The 19,482-nt window shown below is 45.5% G+C and overlaps 1 protein-coding gene across 4 annotated transcripts; it reads right to left on the reverse strand.

Moving 5' to 3' along the window:
* Positions 1-1,670: 1,670 nt before the first annotated feature.
* Positions 1,671-18,149, reverse strand: LOC123180518 (ATP-dependent DNA helicase Q-like SIM). 4 transcript variants are annotated; one of them, XM_044592586.1, is made up of 17 exons: positions 17,840-18,149; positions 17,029-17,739; positions 16,718-16,937; positions 16,532-16,642; positions 16,141-16,330; positions 15,494-15,767; positions 15,011-15,204; positions 14,815-14,871; positions 8,330-8,410; positions 7,749-7,812; positions 7,185-7,284; positions 7,001-7,084; positions 6,359-6,446; positions 5,093-5,206; positions 4,805-4,897; positions 3,190-3,274; positions 2,665-2,864 (listed from the first exon to the last, which is right to left on the reverse strand). In XM_044592586.1, exons 2-16 carry the CDS (start codon positions 17,585-17,587, stop codon positions 3,203-3,205), a joined length of 2,301 nt encoding a protein of 766 aa, XP_044448521.1. In that variant the 5' UTR covers positions 17,588-17,739; positions 17,840-18,149; the 3' UTR covers positions 2,665-2,864; positions 3,190-3,202. The 4 variants fall into 4 exon arrangements, with proteins under 4 accessions (XP_044448520.1, XP_044448518.1, XP_044448519.1 ...); XM_044592585.1 differs by lacking the exon at positions 3,190-3,274 and having other exon boundaries at positions 1,671-2,864; positions 5,093-5,200; XM_044592583.1 differs by lacking the exon at positions 3,190-3,274 and having other exon boundaries at positions 1,671-2,864.
* Between the last annotated feature and the right edge of the window lie 1,333 nt (positions 18,150-19,482).

The following is a 19,482-nucleotide window of genomic DNA, read 5'->3' on the forward strand; positions in this document are numbered from 1 at the left end:
TTATTTATTATAGTGCATTTTAACACTTCATAAAAGTGTGGTTTCTCCATCGATATTACATATGATTTATTGACATATTTAGAACATTTTAGTTTTGACATTTGAAAACTTTTAATGTTTGCTTGATTTCGAATCTTGAATTTGAAACTATTTCGAACTAACGCGAGATTAGCAACAGAAATCGAAGTGACGTGGCATCCTTAACAAAGGATTACTGTAGCTTAATTATCCGGGCGTCACACCTCGGTTGCCCTGCCTCTGCGTGGGGAACCATGGATCTGGAGCGGCGACTCCATTGGCAAGGCACGGCCGGCTAGCAGTCGTGCGGGTGGTGGATCTGTCATCCCGGCCGCGCGGGCGGCGGAGATCCGGTGGTCGTTGGCGGCCGGTGGCTGTTTTCTGCGGTGGCTGGTGCGCGCGATCTGGCGCATCCCCTCCTCCCCTGTTCGGCGTGCGGGCCAGCCTCGTCGGGCCGCGCTTCCTGGGGTCGCCGTTCTATACAGGAGGCGCTGCTGGTGGCGGGATCTAGTTCGGGCGAAATCCCTAGTCGGCCATGGCTGGCCGCGTCGATGGCGACGCCTGAGGGCGTCGTTCCCCTCCTTGGAGGCGTCGGTATGGACTGATCCCCTCACTTCCCCTTCCCCTAGGTCTCCCGGGCGAAAGCCCTAACTTTGTTGCGCGGCGACGGCGCTCACAGCGTCGTTCCCTTCTTGAAGGCGCCGCTTTGGGAACCTTGGGGCTGGGTGGCGCTTGTGGGTGGTGGGCGACGGCGGTGGTGCGGCCCTAGCATGGATCTGCGTCCGTTGCTTGGAGATGGACTCGCGTAGATGGAGGTCGTCGTTTGGCGTCATGGTGGCGTCGATGGCGGAGGCACCTGCCAAGGTTGGCACCTCAATCTCTCTGAAGATGGACCAGTGGAAGATGGCGGCGACGACATATGTGAGTGCGTCGGACCGATTTGTGCCCCGGACCCGGTATGTGGCTCGGTCGGGGCCTCCGGCTTTAGATGTTAGGCTTAGGTGAGAGGTCTGGGTATTTGGCCCAGCTTGCACCCCTTCATCATATGGATTGGAGTATCGGCAGATGTCGCCAAGATGGCGGATTCGGGCATATTGCTGTACTACTTTATAAGGTTCTCGAGAATAATCAATAAAATAGCCGCATGCATCTCCCTAATGCAGAGGCCGGGGGTCATCCTTCTTAAAAGAATCATTATCCTGTTGAGCATAAATCATCTGCGTGTACACGTACGTGACTGTCATCAATTTGACCATCCTAGGTACCAAGTAGTGTTAATCCAGACTTTCCGGTGATGTTCATACCGTGGAAGGAGACATTTCTATCGATTACGAGGCATTATGATGACTTGCCTGCTCAGTATCTTGTAGGAACTTTTAGGGTAGAATGTGTGTGCCTACGTTCATATGGGTCACTATATGTGTGTTTATATGAGCATGTGTGATTGTACCGTGTTAAAAAAATGTACCAAGTAGAGTATCCATCTCACAAAGAGGCGGTTCTCTTGTTCCCGTCCAACGTTCGGCCAATGATTGACATGAAAATGTACAGGACATTAACGCCGCATTTGGCAATGATCCTGGCAATGGCCAAATCCTTGGAGCTATTCAATAACTCACAGGTTAGGCGAGACAGAAGCCAAAAATACCTTATTGTGCATGATGTCACATGTAGATGATAGGGTTTACATTAAAAAAAGTTTAGGTCCAAGAGCATCCACATCACTAGCTTAGCTTTTTTTATCCAATCTTTCCCACCTCTAGCGTCTAGGAATGTGGATGCTCTTACATCGACAGGTTGGGACATTTTGCAGGTAACAGGACAACGACGGCATCGTACACACATAGACTGATAGACACCTCCAGTCACGTTCTTTCATTCTGACGGTAGGAATCATCGTGGCCATCCAGCGCAGAGAAGTTCCCGTTTGCCCCTTGCGTGTCGACCCAACGATCGGGTTGCACGAAACAGTTGGGAAATGGATGAACATACAGTTTGACAAAACCCTATGGATTTGATGTGGGAACCGACGACACGATCAACTGTTCAGATGAATCAGTTGATGATACAGATGATGAAGAAATTCTCGTCAAAAACTTCTCAGTGTCTCGACGTTCAGACTGAGCATGGGCTGCCAAAATAGTGACCTGTAACCTCATTCATTTGTGCTATTACAAGTAGTTACCCTAATGAAACCATAAAAAACACTTAAAACTAACACTCGGCGGTAAACTTGTGAAATCAACTGATTAGTAGGCAATCTCCAAGTAAACAAAAATCCCAACTGATCTCCAAACAAGTACTCCCTCCGTAAAGAAATATAAGATCGTTTAGATCACTAAAGTAGTGATCTAAATGCTCTTATATTTGTTTACAGATGGAGTATGACAGTGTGAACAATGATTGTGTCAGATTTAGCAACCTGTACCTGCCTGCTGCCGTAAAAAAAACTGCTGCAGAATTGAACTTCGCTATATGTGATTATTTCATTTCAAGCTCCAATGAATAGTTTTGCCATCTCATGATCTCATCACTCACTTTCTGCGTTTCGACTTCGAGAGTATTGCTGATAGTCTCTCTTTAGCAGTGGTGAAACCTGCAGGCTGCTTCCGAGAACCCCTCTTCCTTTTCCTTCTTCCTGTTTTCCCCGCAAGACGCTGGCGGCGTATCTCAGGATCTGCCCAACCCCTGCCCCACTCCGAGGAAGAAGAGAAGGACTTTGGGTTACTAATCGCCAGTAACGTAGCAGCATCAGGGTATGCGTATAAGCCTTCCTCGTCTGGTTGTGAACTCAGAAAATTTAACCCGGCTCTTGTCAGCTCTGGATGCTGGATTAGAACACGAGGCTGCAAGAGGGTCCATTAATCAGCTGTGATAAACGCAAACTGATGTCTAGCAAATAAACTAATGAATTACTGTGCCACAACAGCTCAGGGTGACATAATAAAGTACCAACAAATAAGTAATGCAGTGTTAAACCATAACAAATTCGATATAAATTATGGCATTAACATTTACTATATTCCTTCCATCAGATAGGTTTCCCGTATTTTCAAGATTAGAATTAATGCAGCATAATTCTATCCTGAATTGCGTACTGAAGGGCTGAAGGGAAAATAATAATAGAACAAAGTGCGCAGACAAGCTTGTGAGATGACTGGAAAATGGTACCGGGAGTATTTTCTTAGCCTTTTAGTTCACCTTCAATAGTGTTTTTTATACCAGGTAGCATCACTGATATGCTGTAGCCTGTCACCTGGCATCAAGCGTTACACGGTATGATGGTACAGTATGATATATGACAGTGAATCTAGAAGTTAAGTTATGTACTCGCTAATGCACTAGTGTGAATCTGTTGTCAGTAAGAGTTCTGCTATCGCTACATCAGTATAGAGACTTGATCTCAGATACCAGCAAAATGTTTCCTTGTTATGGTCGTGAAATGAATAATGGAATCACTACATCTGTAAGCAAAAAGATCTGAAGTACACAAAAGGGAAACCAAATTAGAGGCTTCGACCTGTCGCCTTTCGGATAAAAATGGTAAACCAAGACGCTGGCACCTGATCTAATTATGGTGAACAAGGACGTACAAAATGAATATTAGTAATCTCTGAGCATCCCCATACTGTGCCACGAAAGGTTGAAAATACCCTTTTCTTATTAACAGAAGGATAAACATAGATATGGTACTGTGGGTATGGCATATCAGATACCCACCCCAACTTTAACATCCAAAGAATGGAAGACCACCAGGTGGTCTTGTAAAGAATGCAGAAAAGAAGTGCAAATCAAGATTCTGTTTATGCATAATCAGAATATGTCATGCATTCTCCATTACCTTAAGATTCTATGCCAACTGGATTGTGCATGAAATAGGTAACGACAGGTTACTGCATCATAGATTTACTGAGCTTACTATGAAATATTACTTTATTTTTTTGCGAGTAACTATGAAATATTATCGGTGGTATTGCATTCAGGTGGTAAATGAAGATACCCAAGTGAACTGAAGTTACTTGACATATCATAAAAGTGATATGCTAGCTTAAGATTCTACTGTGGACTGTGGTTGGTTGGCAATGAAATCCGCCAGCAGCCTATCATTGGTCTCCATTGGTGATTAAATAAAAAGGGCAACCCGGTGCATGTAACTCCCGCTTGCGCAGGGTCCGGGGAAGGGTCCGACCATTGGTGATTAAATAAATAAATAAATTGGCATGTTCTTGTTTCCGAAATTTAACATATTTTGGGTTTAAAATTAGTAACTGGTCATTTGGTAACATGCTAATTTAGGTGATAATCAATGACAAATGACAGGCTACTTTTTAGGATTTTAATATCTGAGCTCATTAGATCTAAGTGATTGAATGCAATGTGCAGAAGGTAGTTCCCTAGAGATGAAGGATAAATTTTTTGTCAGTAATATTACTAGCTTAGTTAACATTTAAATATGTCAATGGTGTGTAGCACTGTAGCATCCTTGAAATATGTCTGACTTTCACTTGAACAATCAAGAAACTGATTTAACATGGCCAAGTAAATCACTTGCCCGCTAGCAAACATGTGTCCAACATCATGTCAAAAAGAACTTTTCGCTATTACTATTTCAATCTTAGTTTGCCCATCACGCGAATGCAACAAATCTAAAAGTGAGGCACAATGGAGTAACATCAATTTGTTTTCTAGGGAAGGAGTAGGGAGACAACCTCATCATGTAAGCATTGCAACATTCACACCAGTAATAAATTACTACTGCATCAAACTACTGAAATAAATTGCTTACAATTTCAGCTGCTTCCTGTATGTATCCCACGTCCTCTAAAATACGAGCAAGCCCTTGCCACCATATCTTGTCTGTCATGGCAAACCTAGGAATCTAAAACTAAATATTAGTCACAAGAACAGATTTGAGGACTGGAATTTTTAAACTTGTACAAATGGAAGTGAAAAGTGAAAGATAATTTAAGTACTTGTGTTGCGCATGCATGGTGAAGCTTAAGACAAGAAGTCTTTGTTTAGCGCTCCCAGTTTGAAAAAAAAAATAGATGAAGAAATGCATTAGAACACAAACCTTCTCTCTTATATAACTGACTGCCATTCTGAAATCAGGCACCGCCCCAATATTTCGCCTTCCAGATGTATAACAGTCTGTACTGTTGTAGTCCATGCCTTCAGTTGCCTGTCCCTGGATGCATGTTAAAGATTACTCAAAAGTACCAACAGTATCAAATGTTCAAAGGTACTAGCAAAATATAAATCAAAATTACATTGCAGAGACCAAAATCATCCCAATTCCTTGTCCTATACATTTTCCTATACAGGGACATCCCATGGGAAGGGTACTGTGGATAAACTATGTAAAGAAAAACAGGGGAAAATATGGACATTCTTGCATCCTACAATTGTAACATGTTGTCACGACCTAGATTATGGAGGGGATGATCGCGGGTGTTATGAGGGCAAGGGCGAGAGAGTTTAGGCTTGGGCGCCATGATCCTTTGGGTGATAGATCTGTTCTGGAGGTAAACCCTCCCTTTTTCTCTGTTTATTTCGTTGACAGCTGATTACACCCTAATTGCCTAGCTTTATAGCACAGGCTTTGTTGTTGTTGCTATAGCACAGCTTGGCGGTAGTTTAGGAATGATATGAACCAGCTCAAACTAGGAAAGATCTACACAGATTCTGAATTAATCCAACTAGACTTGGAAACCAATAAAGACCTATAGGCTGGGTCCAGGATTCCATGGAGCTACACATATGTCTATATATCCACAGCTTAGCCAGGCTAGCTATAGACTAATGTAAATAAATCCCTCCATGAAAGTTCCCTGCCCAACAGAAATAAAAAATGACACCACCGCTGATATGCAAACCAGTTCTAATAATAAAAATAACTCTAGTATCCCTTTAACACTAAGTTTGTAAGTCAAAAGCATCAGAAAAGTAGACCCTGACACTACGACAATGGAATGGGATTATAAGATCTGTGGTAAATCATGCATAATCTGTTCCCATTTGTGCTTTTCTTTATTGAAAATTTATCACTAGAGCAATCAACTTAATACACTTCCTCACCTACTGAATTAGTATGTCATATTCCTTAAGACAGGAGGGCGGTGAGACCACACCTTTCTGTTGAAACAGAATCTCTTGTTTGAACTATCAAGGGAGAATGATCACAAACTTCTAAAGATGGTAAAACAGAAAACAGAAACCTTTATATGCTACTGAGATATTAGAGTGGATACAATTGTAATACACATCGCATTTATCAGCTGTTCAGCACTAGAGTAGGATATGGACATATGGTCAACCAAACTTAAAATTAGGTACTCACAGCTTGAGCTTGGAGCACATTCATGAACACAACTGCTTCTTCCTTGAAATCATGCATTTCAGGAGGGCCATTAATACAGACGTCACACCTGAGGTGAAAACCAAGTCAGATAGACACTCACATAACTACTGGTTGAAATAAAGTTAAAATGAGGAATTTAATTCGTGCCACAGACGAAAATGCAAGTTTAAAGAGATCCTTGTTGAATCACTGACATCTAGGCCTGAGCCCCACATGTCCCTGTCAAGGAAAGTGGTAGTTCGTTGGACTTTATTTTTATTAGAAGAATGCCTGATACAAGTAATCTAAGGCTGCAGACGGCTTTAAACTTTCTTAAGTTTGAACAAGTTTACAGAAAAATAACATCAACTATACCAAATAAATACAATGTTAATACATATATTCTTAATAGATTGATTTGGTATTGTAGATGTTGATGTTTCTTTTCTATAAACATGGTCAAATTTAATGAGGTTGACTTGATACAAAATTTAAATGACTTGTCTTTTAGGAACAAGGGAGTAGTATGTTTTATTTCTAAATTATACCATATAGTACTACTAAATACCCACGAAACTGGAAGAAGCATGTGCTTATTTCAATTAAATAAGGGGAAGATGCATGGAGAAAGTAGAAAAGTACATTTTGCATCCGTCAGGACCAAATTCCTCACCAAAGTACTTTACTAGTATTTTGGCTCTACATGTTGAAGTGTTCAAAGCATAGCTGCAATATAGAAAATTTACATAGCGATTAAGTCACGAGAATTAATGAATATACGTTTTAGGCCATCACCAGGGTTTGAATTTATGGTTCTGAGACATACTGAAAGCAATCCCGTAGCATTCTATATGCTGCCCTTGTCTGTTCGTCGCTTCTTTTGTTAGGAAGCAGTGTCGGTGTTCTCATAAAATTACAATATAAAGCTGCCAATAAATAAACAATGTAAACGAAACAAGTGAAATTGTGCAGAGAGGAATAAAGCAAGCTTCATAACTAAGGATAAAAATAGTGCTTGGTACCAAAAGCTTTGGGGTCCAATACGTACTTTAAACTCCTTTTTGCGTGAAGGCCCTCTAAAATCTACTGACAGTAATATTGCTTTATAATAATTTAACATCCTTTGCTTTGAAAAAAAAAGATCCAAGCCAATAAAAAATCAGGATTGGCAGTCAACAGTCGGACCGGCTGAACCACTAGTTGAACAACCAAACTGGTGAATCAATTCATGTCCAGTTCACTCACCATCCCGGATTTTAGAACTGGTTGCAAGTAAGCATATACAATACATATGAATACTCTTTAGTTAGCATACGATTCATCATTTTCTTCATTGCATCCAGAAACAAGCTAAACAACATTACAGCAAGTATGAAGTATAAGAACTCACTGCAATCTGACAACTTTCCATCTCTACCAGCACGACCAGCTTCTTGATAATACGCTTCCAAACTCTGGATTAACAAGGGCCAAGAGAACTTCAGACATAAAGAATAAACACAACCAAAAGTTAACACTTCTGATAAAAAAAAGTTAACCCAACTTGGATGTATTTGAACTAGAGAAAGAGAGTAATTAAATTAGTCTTTCTGCATGATATTAGATTGTTAGGTCAGTGATCCAACCTGGGACTGATTTTTCAGTGTTGTGGTTCACTAACCAATCAGCGGTTGTAAATTTCAAGCTTGGCATGCCGACATGCGACATATATGTTAATACGTATAAGCTCTAAATGTCTCGTTCTGCCTAACATCCACACTATCAGAGCTTGTCGCAAAAAAAAAGCACTATCAGAGCAGATCTTTGGATGCATATGACATATGAGCCTTCTAGGTATTTGTTAGTGAAAACATTTTTCTGTGTATATCAGAAGTCCAGAACAATAAAGTCATGCATTTTTCAGAGACATACACGCATGTCAACAGCAAAATAGTGTTCAGAAGGTACTACACCACTGGAGGCCAAACTAACCTGCGGTAAACCGTAGTGAATAATTCTTCTGACATTTGATTTGTCGATTCCCATGCCAAATGCTATAGTAGCCACAACAACCTGTATAAAGAGGATTAGGTCATTAGAAATAGGCCACAGAGGACTGAAGGGTTCAGCAAAGTTTGAGAGACTGAAGGAAATTATTTGGTGTCCAGGGAACCAGCATTCACTTTTGGCATAAGTGCATGATAGGGTTTTAGAGTTTAAATAGGAAATTTGATGATGTATTGCACACAGAGTTATGAAAACTTGGAAACTTGGGAGACCAGATTCATCCCTGATATGGATAGTGCAAGAAATGATAAAATATTGATAACATGAGAAGGTTTCAGTTAATAATTAAGTAATCCCTCCGTTCCTAAATATAAGACCTTTTAGAGATTCCATTATGAACTACATACAGATGTATATAGACATATTTTTGAGTGTAGATTCACTCATTTTGCTCCGTATGTAGTCCATAGTGGATTCTCTAAAAGGTCTTATATTTAGGAACGGAGGAAGTATAATACAGAAAAAAAAACGAGGCCAACAGTTATTAACAAGAAACAACTGAGGCACACACCATGCGGAGCCCAAGGCTTGAACGGGGGTGGAGGGCTGGGCGTGAGCCGGTCGCACCCCACTAGTTAACTGCTCGATGCCCAGTTCCAAGTATAGTAAAGCATGAGACATGTAATATCAAGATTCAGGAGATTTATCACTTTAGTTGAAGCCATTTTCTCAAGGGCTTGGCATAACACTAAAGAATGTTAATAACATGGGATATATCTAATATATAGTTTTGTTGGGATTTATAAAGTGGCCATTTGTGCTGAACAAGAATTGTAGAGAAAGAAGTGCCATCAAGCATCAATTGTCGCGCCTACTGATGCATCAGTAGCGGACTGAACTAGTGCAGTCAGTTATTCAGATAACTGACTGCAACGCTGAGTGTGTGTGTGTTGGCCTTGGGCCAGGTGTGCGTGTGTGGGCCGGAGGCCGTGTAAGGGTAGCCCAGGAAGGGCAGCTACATATGTGCGAGGCACCGATCAGATCGGCAGCGAGTAATGAATGAAACCTTTCCCTTCCTCCAAGTCTCTCCCTCACCTACTCTGTTCTCTCCTTTCTCCCCCAAATTCCCAGATCGAGATCCAGGGCATTACAATCTGGTAATCAGAGCCTTCCCTAAAAAAAATTCCCCATCATCCGCCGCCGCCGCTGCCCGCCGCGTCCTCTCGATCAGGCGGTAACACCCACCGAGCTAGGTGCGAGCCGCCCCGGCGAGCTCGCTCGAAATCCTACTCGGGGTTCGCCTCGATCCCGAGCGCGACCACGGCGCTGTCCAAGCCCTCAACGCAGACCCGCCGCGTGCTGGACAAGATGACGGAGACCATGGACAAGATGCAGGGTCTCCTCGAGACCATCCTCCGCCGCCTCGACGCCAGCCAGAAGACCGCCGACGAGCGCCACCAAGCGCAAGTCGCCTACAACGACCAAGTCTCCACCGAGCTCAAGCACTTGGCGAAGCAAATTGATCTGACACAGGCAGATGTGGACGAGGCTCGCAATTCTCCTCCGCATTCCGATCCCGCCGCGGCAAGCAACCCTGGGGCATCTGCGTCGGGGACATCGACGACCTCAGGCTCCTTCCACCCCGCGCCACCACCTCCGCCTCCGACGACCCGCCCACCTCCGCCACCACCGTTCTACACGGAGGGCGCAGCCCAATTGCCGTTCGCTCGGCTCGTCAACCACGGGCCACCCCTGCTGCTGCAAAATTCGCCCACAGCGTACGAGCGTGGCGCCGAGCACTACACCAAGCCGCCCAAGCACAACTTCCCCCGCTTCGACGGCGAGGCGCCGCACATCTGGCTAGAGCGTTGTCTCTCTTACTTCGAGCTCTACCGGGTGCCGCAGCACAGTTGGGTCACCACCGCCGGCCTGTACATGGATGGGCTCGCTGCAATGTGGCTTCAGGCGTACCGTCAGACGCATCCTGCTCTGTCGTGGCTGGCATTCCGAACAGCGGTGGAAGCAGAGTTCGGACCTGAAGAATTCGAAGCCCAAATGCATCAGCTCGTGCAACTGCGTCAAACAGGGAGTGTGCAGGAGTACCGTCAGCAATTTGAGACCTCCATGTACCACCTGCTGTCTCTGGATCCAACCTTGAGCACGCAATTCTTCATCTCCTAGTTCCTCCTTGGTCTGAAGGACGAATTGCGTTTGGGCGTCCGTTTGCAGGCCCCAACAAGCATCACGCGAGCGGCTGTGTTCGCGAGGATTCAGGAAGAAGAACTGGAGAAGCAACGGTTGCAGCGCCCGCGCATCGTTCCAGTTGGCAGACCACCTCTAGCAACACCCAACCCCAACCAAGGGCGTGCAGCGCCTCCCCCACGACCGGGCGGCGATGAGTATGCACGTGAGCGGCAGCTACGGGAATTCAGGCGAGCCAATGGACTATGTTTTCGCTGTGGCGACAAGTATTCCCGCGAACATCAATGCAAGCGCACCGGACAAATTCTGATGATCGAGGTGGGCGATTTCGGTGAGATCCTCTCGGATGACACCGTGCACGCGCTGCAGTTGCTCGATGAGCCGGCCCTCCCGGAGCCAGAGTTCTGTACCTTATCACAGCACGCGATTTCCGGCAAGGACGCGCCATCCACCGTTCGTCTTCGCGCACAAGTGGGCGATCAAGTGATGCTGCTTTTGGTGGACTCGGGCAGCTCTCATAGCTTTGTCGGCGAGGCGTTCATTCAGCGCATAGCTGTCGAAACCCAAACACTGCCGCCCCTCTCTGTTCGGGTAGCAAATGGCCAACGTCTGCTCTGTAACAAGATGGTGAAGCAGTTGGCGTGGCAAGTGCCAGGACACACGTTCCACACTGATCTACGGGTACTGCAGCTGAGCGCATATGACGCAGTTTTGGGCATGGATTGGCTATCTGCCCACAACCCGATGAACTGCCACTGGAAACTGAAGCGGATCTCCTTCAAGACAGAGGGCAAAATGGTGCAGCTGCAAGGGGTTCGCACCACCAATCTCTCTCCCACGGCTGGACTGGATGCTTATGAACTTCACCGGATGGAAGTCGCCAATGATATCTGGACAGCAGCGCTAGTTACTGTCGAGCCACCAGCTAAGGAGAACACTGAGTCAATACCTCCCAAAATTCAGAAGGTGCTCTCTGAATATCAAGATGTGTTTGCCGAACCAAAGTCACTGCCTCCTCATCGTCAGTATGACCACGGCATACACCTGGAGCCAGGCACCACGCCCATCAACACCAAACCATACCGTTACTCACCCGCGCAGAAAGATGAGATCGAGAAACAGGTGCACGAGATGTTGTAGTCGGGTGTCATTGCTCATAGCATGGGTCCGTACGCCGCCCCAGTCCTGTTGGTGAAGAAAAAGGATGGGAGCTGGCGCTTCTGTGTTGACTTTCGCCGACTGAATTCTGCTACCGTGAAGAACAAATTTCCACTGCCCATTGTGGATGAACTTCTGGACGAGCTCGCGGGAGCGCAATACTTCTCCAAGATTGACCTCCGCGCAGGGTATCATCAGATTCATATGCGCGAGGAGGATGAAGCAAAAACTGCATTCAAAACCCACCACGGGCATTATCACTTCAGGGTGATGCCGTTTGGCCTTTGCAACGCACCGGCCACCTTCCAATGCTTGATGAACATCATATTTGGCCGCTACGTCCGTAAGTTCATCATCATTTTCCTTGACGACATATTGGTCTTCAGTCTTGATCTGCAGGAACATGAACAACATTTGCGCCTCACGCTCGAGTTGCTCCGCGAGCATCAGCTGTTCGCCAAGGCGTCGAAGTGTTCGTTCGCTCAGAAGAGCATCGAGTACCTGGGCCACGTCATTTCAAAGGACGGAGTCGCCACCGACACAAGCAAGACGAGCGCCATGCAAGCCTGGCCGGTGCCCTCCACACCAACCGAACTGCGAGGTTTACTTGGCCTCACCGGCTACTACCGCAAGTTCGTCCCACACTATGGCATCATCGCGAAGCCGCTCACCCAGCTCTTGACCAAGAAGGGATTCGAGTGGAGCGACAAGGCCCAGCAGGCGTTCGACATGCTCAAACAAGCCATGGTGAGCACACCAGTGCTGGCGCTTCCGGATTTCTCACGCCCCTTCGCCATCGAGACCGACGCGTGCGACACGGGAGTGGGCGCGGTGCTCACCCAGGACGGCCACCCCGTCGCCTACCTCAGCAAGGCCTTGGGGGTCAAGAACCAGAAGTTGTCAACGTATGAAAAGGAATTCCTAGCCATTATGATGGCCATCGACAAGTGGAGGCCCTATCTGCAGCGCGCCCCATTTGAAATCGTCACCGACCACAAGAGCCTCTGCACGCTCGGCGATCAGTAGCTGGTGACTGAGCTGCAGCGCAAGGCCATGCCCAAGATGGTGGGCTTGCAATTCACCTTCCGGTACAAGAAGGGTGTCGACAACGGTGCCGCAGATGCACTCTCCAGGGTCGGACATTTGCTGGCACTCGACGCGCTGTCAGTCTGCCAGCCACAATGGTTGCAAGAGGTCGCCAACTCCTACAAGACCGACCCTGAATCGCAAGAACTGCTGGCCAAGCTGGCAGCCACCACTTCAGATGACCAGGGGCGCACACTGCAGAACGGCGTGATCCGACAGCGTGGGCGCCTGTGTTTTGGAGCCAATTCCACGCTGCAAACCAAGCTGATCGCCGCTCTGCATCATAGTGTTGTCAGCGGCCACGTATCATCGCGTGCGGAAGCTCTTCGCGTGGCCGGGCCTGAAGCGTGCCATGGAGGATTTTGTCAAACAGTGCGCCGGCTGTCAACATGCCAAGCACGAGCACACACATCCGGCAGGCAAGCTTCAACCTCTACCAATTCCCACCGAACCATGGCATGATTTGACAATGGATTTCGTCGAGGGGTTGCCCAAGTCCGAGGGGTCTGACGCCATCATGGTCGTGGTCGGTCGCCTAACCAAGTACGCGCACTTCATCCCGCTCCATCATCCCTTCACCGCAGCTCAAGTCGCCCGAGCATTCTGGGAACATGTCATCAAGCTACACGGGGTTCCTCACTCCATCGTCTCGGATCGCGACAAGATTTTCACCAGCGCCATATGGCGTGAATTGCTCGCCGCCGCCGGAACAAAACTGCTCTACTCCACGGCGTACCACCCGGAGACGGACGGCCAGACGGAGCGCGTCAACCAATGCCTTGAGATGTACCTGCGGTGCGCGGTACACGACACGCCGCGGCAATGGCGCAAGTGGCTTCCCGCGGCAGAGTTCTGGTACAACTCCGCTCACCACTCTTCGCTCAAGTGTTCCCCGTTCAAGGCGTTGTACGGCAAGGAACCGAACCTGGGCGGATGCTGCGCGCCCAGCTCGCGCGCGCCCAAGCTCGCTTCAAGAAACAAGCCGACCGCCACCGCGTGGAACGCGCCTTCGACGTCGGCGAACAAGTTCTCCTCAAACTGCAGCCGTACGCGCAATCAACCGTCGCCAACCGCCCGTGCCGCAAGCTCTCCTACAAGTTCTTCGGCACTTTCGAGGTGACAGAGCGGATTGGAACCCTGGCATATCGCCTGCAATTGCCTCCAGACAGCCGCATCCATCCGGTATTTCACGTCTCCCAGCTCAAGCCATTCACTCCAGACTACACTCCACTCTTCGCAGAGCTGCCGCGAGTGCCCGATCTCACCGGTGGTGACACGGAGCCCGTCGCCATCTTGGAGCGGAGGATGATGAAGGGTGATGCACCTGTTGTGCAACTCCGTGTTCAGTGGGCAAACATGCCGCCATCAGCCACCACTTGGGAAGATTATGACGTTCGTCGCCAGCGCTACCCATCAGCCTGTATCTGGGACGGAGCTCCATCGCAAGAGGAGGACAATGTCGCGCCTACTAATGCATCAGTAGCGGACTGAACTAGTGCAGTCAGTTATTCAGATAACTGACTGCAACGCTGAGTGTGTGTGTTGGCCTTGGGCCAGGTGTGCGTGTGTGGGCCGGAGGCCGTGTAAGGGTAGCCCAGGAAGGGCAGCTACATATGTGCGAGGCACCGATCAGATCGGCAGCGAGTAATGAATGAAACCTTTCCCTTCCTCCAAGTCTCTCCCTCACCTACTCTGTTCTCTCCTTTCTCCCCAAAATTACCAGATCGAGATCCAGGGCATTACATCAATACATTAGAAAATGTGCATCTTATATCAGTTATAAGTCCCAATATCTGAATGGGAACCAAGTCAGACTTATGGAAGTATGAACAGTTATCACTTTGAGATGTACAAAATGGGAAATCCTAAGCCCCTTATCAACGATGCTATCTCAAAATAAATATGCACAACAGCAGTTGAGCACAGAGTAATAAGTAATTGCATCTATAAATGGAAGAGAGCAACCTTCCATAGCATATTCCAGTCATGTATGAAATTAAAAATATGAACATATTTATGGTTACCTCTAAGGCATTGCTATGGAACTGCTCGTGCACCTGCCTCAAATGTGATCTAGGCATCTGGAAAGAATTGTCAGATAGCTTCAAAAAAAGGCACAGGTCTGCATATATTAAGAGAACAGATAATATGTCTGCAGTCTGCAAACATTTAAGCTGTTCTCTTATACAAAAGTAGCATGTTCCAGTAGGTGGTGCCAACCTTTGCATTATACGCTGCAGCTTTGAGGCCTGATTTGCACAGATAGTTAGCTAGTTCCACAGTTCCTTTCCTCGTGGGTACATAAACAATTGTAGGACCTTGATCCAAACTTTCTGATGAACTAGTTTCAGCAGATTGAACAGGAAATGCAAAGCTCTCAGGTCGCGAGCTTTCAAGGAACTCTCCACATGAAACTATAAGAGAAACTCAACTGTCAGTCAGAAGCATACATTAGACTACACAAAGATGAATAAATATCTTCAAAAACACTATTAGCATGTATCCTATGAAGCATCAATAATCATACTGAGGTTAGAAACTGGGTTTACGTTCTTAAAAACTTCTTATACAGCTGCTTCAAAAAATGTGAACTAAGTTCAAAAGTAAGGTCAGCAGTTTGTTTTCTTTAAGTAAATGAAGCAATACAACATCCTCTAAAAAACAAGTAATCCTATAACTGTTAACAGATGACTCGTTAATTACCATCAAAATCATCTACTCCAGGATACTGATCCAGCTCATGTTCAGCATTTTCTTTTACGAAAGACTTGGCAAGTTTAGTTTTATCAGAAATTGCATCTTCGTCATCTGATGCACTATCATCTAGTGACTCGTATGAGCTGCTTTCAGACTCAGGCTCAACTTCATGAAGAATTTTCTGGCTTTTCCCCCTGAAATTCCTTGAAGCATTGTAAGTCCCTATTAGTTCTTGAAAGTCCTTTCCATATGATGAGGCAGAGGTTTTACTGTGCTTTACCTACAACCAGAAACAGGGGGGTGCATGAGACAATCGGCAGGAAGCTTTAAAAGACTGCAATTCACCTGTGTAGCTCCAACTATCCACCACTCCAAAGGAAAGAATAGTTAAATTACAAGAAATGAAGGTATTTGGATCCTAGTAAGGCATTTAAGCGAATGCACATTCAGGTGTCCATCTATGGCTATGCACACCAAACCATTTGTTATTAGATATACCAACACAATTGTACATCCCAACCATCATTCAACTCCTCTTGCATGTATTTTAGTGGTTAATAAGATCAAGGGGATTCCAACTCTACAGCTTGACACACCATACCACAATGTAATCCTCTGGACAGAACATGACAAAATAAAAAAGATTTACTCACATTAAATCGAAGGTTTTGTCGGAAAAAGGACGTCAAGACAACCACTGTATGTCCTGACATTTTCAAGGACTTGAGAATGTCTTCTCGTACCGGGAGAGTTGCAGTAGCAGTCAATGCCATCAAAGGAATATCATGTTCCAAGAACTTCAATTTGCTGGAACAGAAATTTTGTCGAAGCACAGATAGTTTCCTGTAGCGGGAGATAATTGTTTACTTAAGTACTAGAGCTGTAAAACACTGCAAGAACATAGAAGAGTGTGGTTGGTTCTTAAGTACCAAACCAAATATTATCTCACTGAAGTGCAAGTCACAAACTAACAAGTAATGATGAAAAACAGTGCTAGATACTGATTTGCACCTTCAATATAGGGTATTGAATACAAGAGCAGACCTATAGTCGGGTCGGAAATCGTGACCCCATTTAGAAACACAATGAACCTCGTCAATGGCAAAAAGTGCAATCCCTGGTTTTTCGGCAAGTTTCTTCAATGGTTCCATCAGTCTGCATGTAAAGAACTTCCGGAGTAAGCATGGCAACGGATGTATCAATTTTAGCAATCAAAAGCAGAATGATTACCTTAAAACTGTCTCGGGGCAAACATAAATAATCTTATACATGCCAGCCATGGCTTTGCCCTCAACACGATTATCTGGTTGCCCTGATCCAAGGAAGCATGCTGATATCCCATGTTTTGCAAGTTTTAGGCACTGGTCGTGCATCAAACTAATCAAGGGTGAGATCACCACCACAACCTTCGTAGTCAAAAGAGCTGGAATCTGAAAGCAAAGTGACTTCCCTGCCAACATGGTCATTTTCACATCATTCATTTTATTACAGGTGCCTCAAACCTTGCATAACAATATAGAGAATATACAATAATAAACTACCTGATCCAGTTGCTGCTAGAACAAGACAATCCTTGTGAGCAAACCAAGCATCCAAGGCTTCCTTTTGGAAACCCTTCACACAGGAGAATCCGAAATGCTTTTGCAAAACAGCACTAATTTTGTCAGCCCAGTCAAACTCGCCTCTTGAATCATCAAGCAAAGTCTGATGTTCAGGCTTTGGTTTTAAACAGATAGCAGCAGTCAATGCAGGGTTCATGTTGGCCGCTAAACAAGAATATGAGGTACTTGGCTCCTCGCCACAAGACTCGGTTTTACTGCCAGTGGTTGACGCGATATGATAAGTAATGCTAGACTGCTTAAATTTCCCCCTGGGATTAGCCAGTCTAGCACTCCTGTCAGAAGAGCGTCTTTGAGACCCCCCGCCTGGCTTTCTTTGTACACTACCAGAACCATTCAGCACAAACTCCACCACGTCAGCACGGCACGGACCGACAACACCAATGGCTTCGCTGATCTTGTCGAACTCGAACCCCATCTCGAGCAACTCGGCAATGACATGATCAGCAGATACATCAGTGCCGACAGAATTGGCATCCATGATCAGAACCAGTGAGCTGCGCTTGCAAGCCAAGCTCGGTGCTCACTGGCTGAAGAACAACAGATCCTTGAGGTCGAGGTTCGGTGCTAAGCTGCACGATGGTGAATCTGAATACCTAGCCCCAAAATCTGCACCGGTTCGCCCAGGTTGACCTGTCAACAAAACAGAACGCGGCGACGATTAATTTCCATGCAATTGCTTGGCGCTGCCCCTAATTCCGGTTTACTTGGGCGAGGAGAGCAGTCGCCGTACGCGGTGTTCTCGGTTCGAACTAAAACCGAATTGGGTGGAGCGGGTGAGGTCGGATCGAACAGGGCGGGACCGGATTTACCGGTGGAATCGGGCTCCTCGGTGCAGGATCCCCAATTCGTTCCGCGCCCTCCGCCTCACGCCGCCGCCGCCCTCTGCTCGCAGCTCCGGAGAGGAAGGGGAATGGGATGGCGAGGGTTTTGGTTTCGAATCGCGGGAGAGAATGCGGCGGAAGCCTGGAGTTTCGTTCGAGGGCCGTGGCTGGCATGTGGGACTGGGACCAACGGGACGGCGCGCGAGCGAGGGAGACGCGATTCCGATTAGAAGCACTTTTTAGGCTCACCCTCAACTCCTCAAGCGACCCAACACCAACCGCAAGACTTTGGGGTATTGTCTGGGCCGGGCTAGGTTTAGGCCAGGCTTGCAAAACATGACCTCAAATGACACGTCTGGGCCTCGCACAGCCGAGGCCCAGAAAAGTGTGAAGTCACTTGTTGTAGCGTGCCCTTATAAATGTCACTCTTATCTTCTTTTGTGGTGACTAGATAATTTGCCCGTTGCCTCAAGAAAAAAAGATAATTTGCCGGTGCGTTACAACGGGAGTATAAACATTAATTCTAGTAGGCTAGCCATGGTTGAACATCTTTTACTCCCTTCGTATCAAAATATAAGACCAGCTTTTCTCAAAAAAAAAAACATGATATAAGGCATTTTTGTAGTTTGTTTAGCCTAAAAAAGTCTTATATTTTGATATAGAGATAGTATTACATTCGTCCGCTAAAATCTTCATAAGTTTTTTGTATTCAATTGCCATGATTTACCATCCTATTATTAAACACTTACTCCCTCCGTTCCATAATATAGTGCACATAGATTTTTTAAAAAGTCAAACTTTTATAAATTTTAACCAAGTTTATTGAGAAAACAATTTATATCTACAAGACCAAAAATATAAAATCTGAAACTACATCTTATGAAAAATCCAATAGTATATATTTGCCATTCTAGATGTAAATATGTTTCTCCACAAACTTGGTCAAAGTTTGTGAGCTTTGACTTTTTAAAAAGTCTATATGCACTACATCATGGAACAGAGGGAGTATTTGATAAGAATTTATTGACTTATCAAAAAATACCCCCTTTGTAAAAAAACATAAGATGTTGTAGAGACTTATGTACAGAGGTTGTATTATTTAGGAAAATTATCAAAGAGGGGGAGGAAAAATGACATCTTATTGTTAAGCACTTATTTGGTAAGAATTTATTAACTTACCAAAGAATATTATTCGGGAGAAAAATCAAAGATGAGAGGAAAAAACCAAACATGAGAAGGGAAGGGCAGACCATATATATATATATATATATATAGAGAGAGAGAGAGAGAGAGGGGTTGGACGAAGGAGAGAGTGAAACGGGAATTTTTAAGTAGTATATATATATATGGAGATAGAGATTAAGTAGTAGAGATAAGTGGCTCGCTAGATGCGTGACACTTGTCACAATCTGAGAGTTTTGTGTTTTCTCATTCATTCATTTCTTTTAAACATTTTATCTATTGAACCATGTGTCCATATCACGAACCGTTTTCGTTTCTTGCGTCGAGATTTTCGAAACTAAATCACATGTTATTAGGTTTAAACAAACTT

This window comes from Triticum aestivum, chromosome 1D (assembly GCF_018294505.1).
Source record: "Triticum aestivum cultivar Chinese Spring chromosome 1D, IWGSC CS RefSeq v2.1, whole genome shotgun sequence".
NCBI lineage: Eukaryota > Viridiplantae > Streptophyta > Magnoliopsida > Poales > Poaceae > Triticum > Triticum aestivum.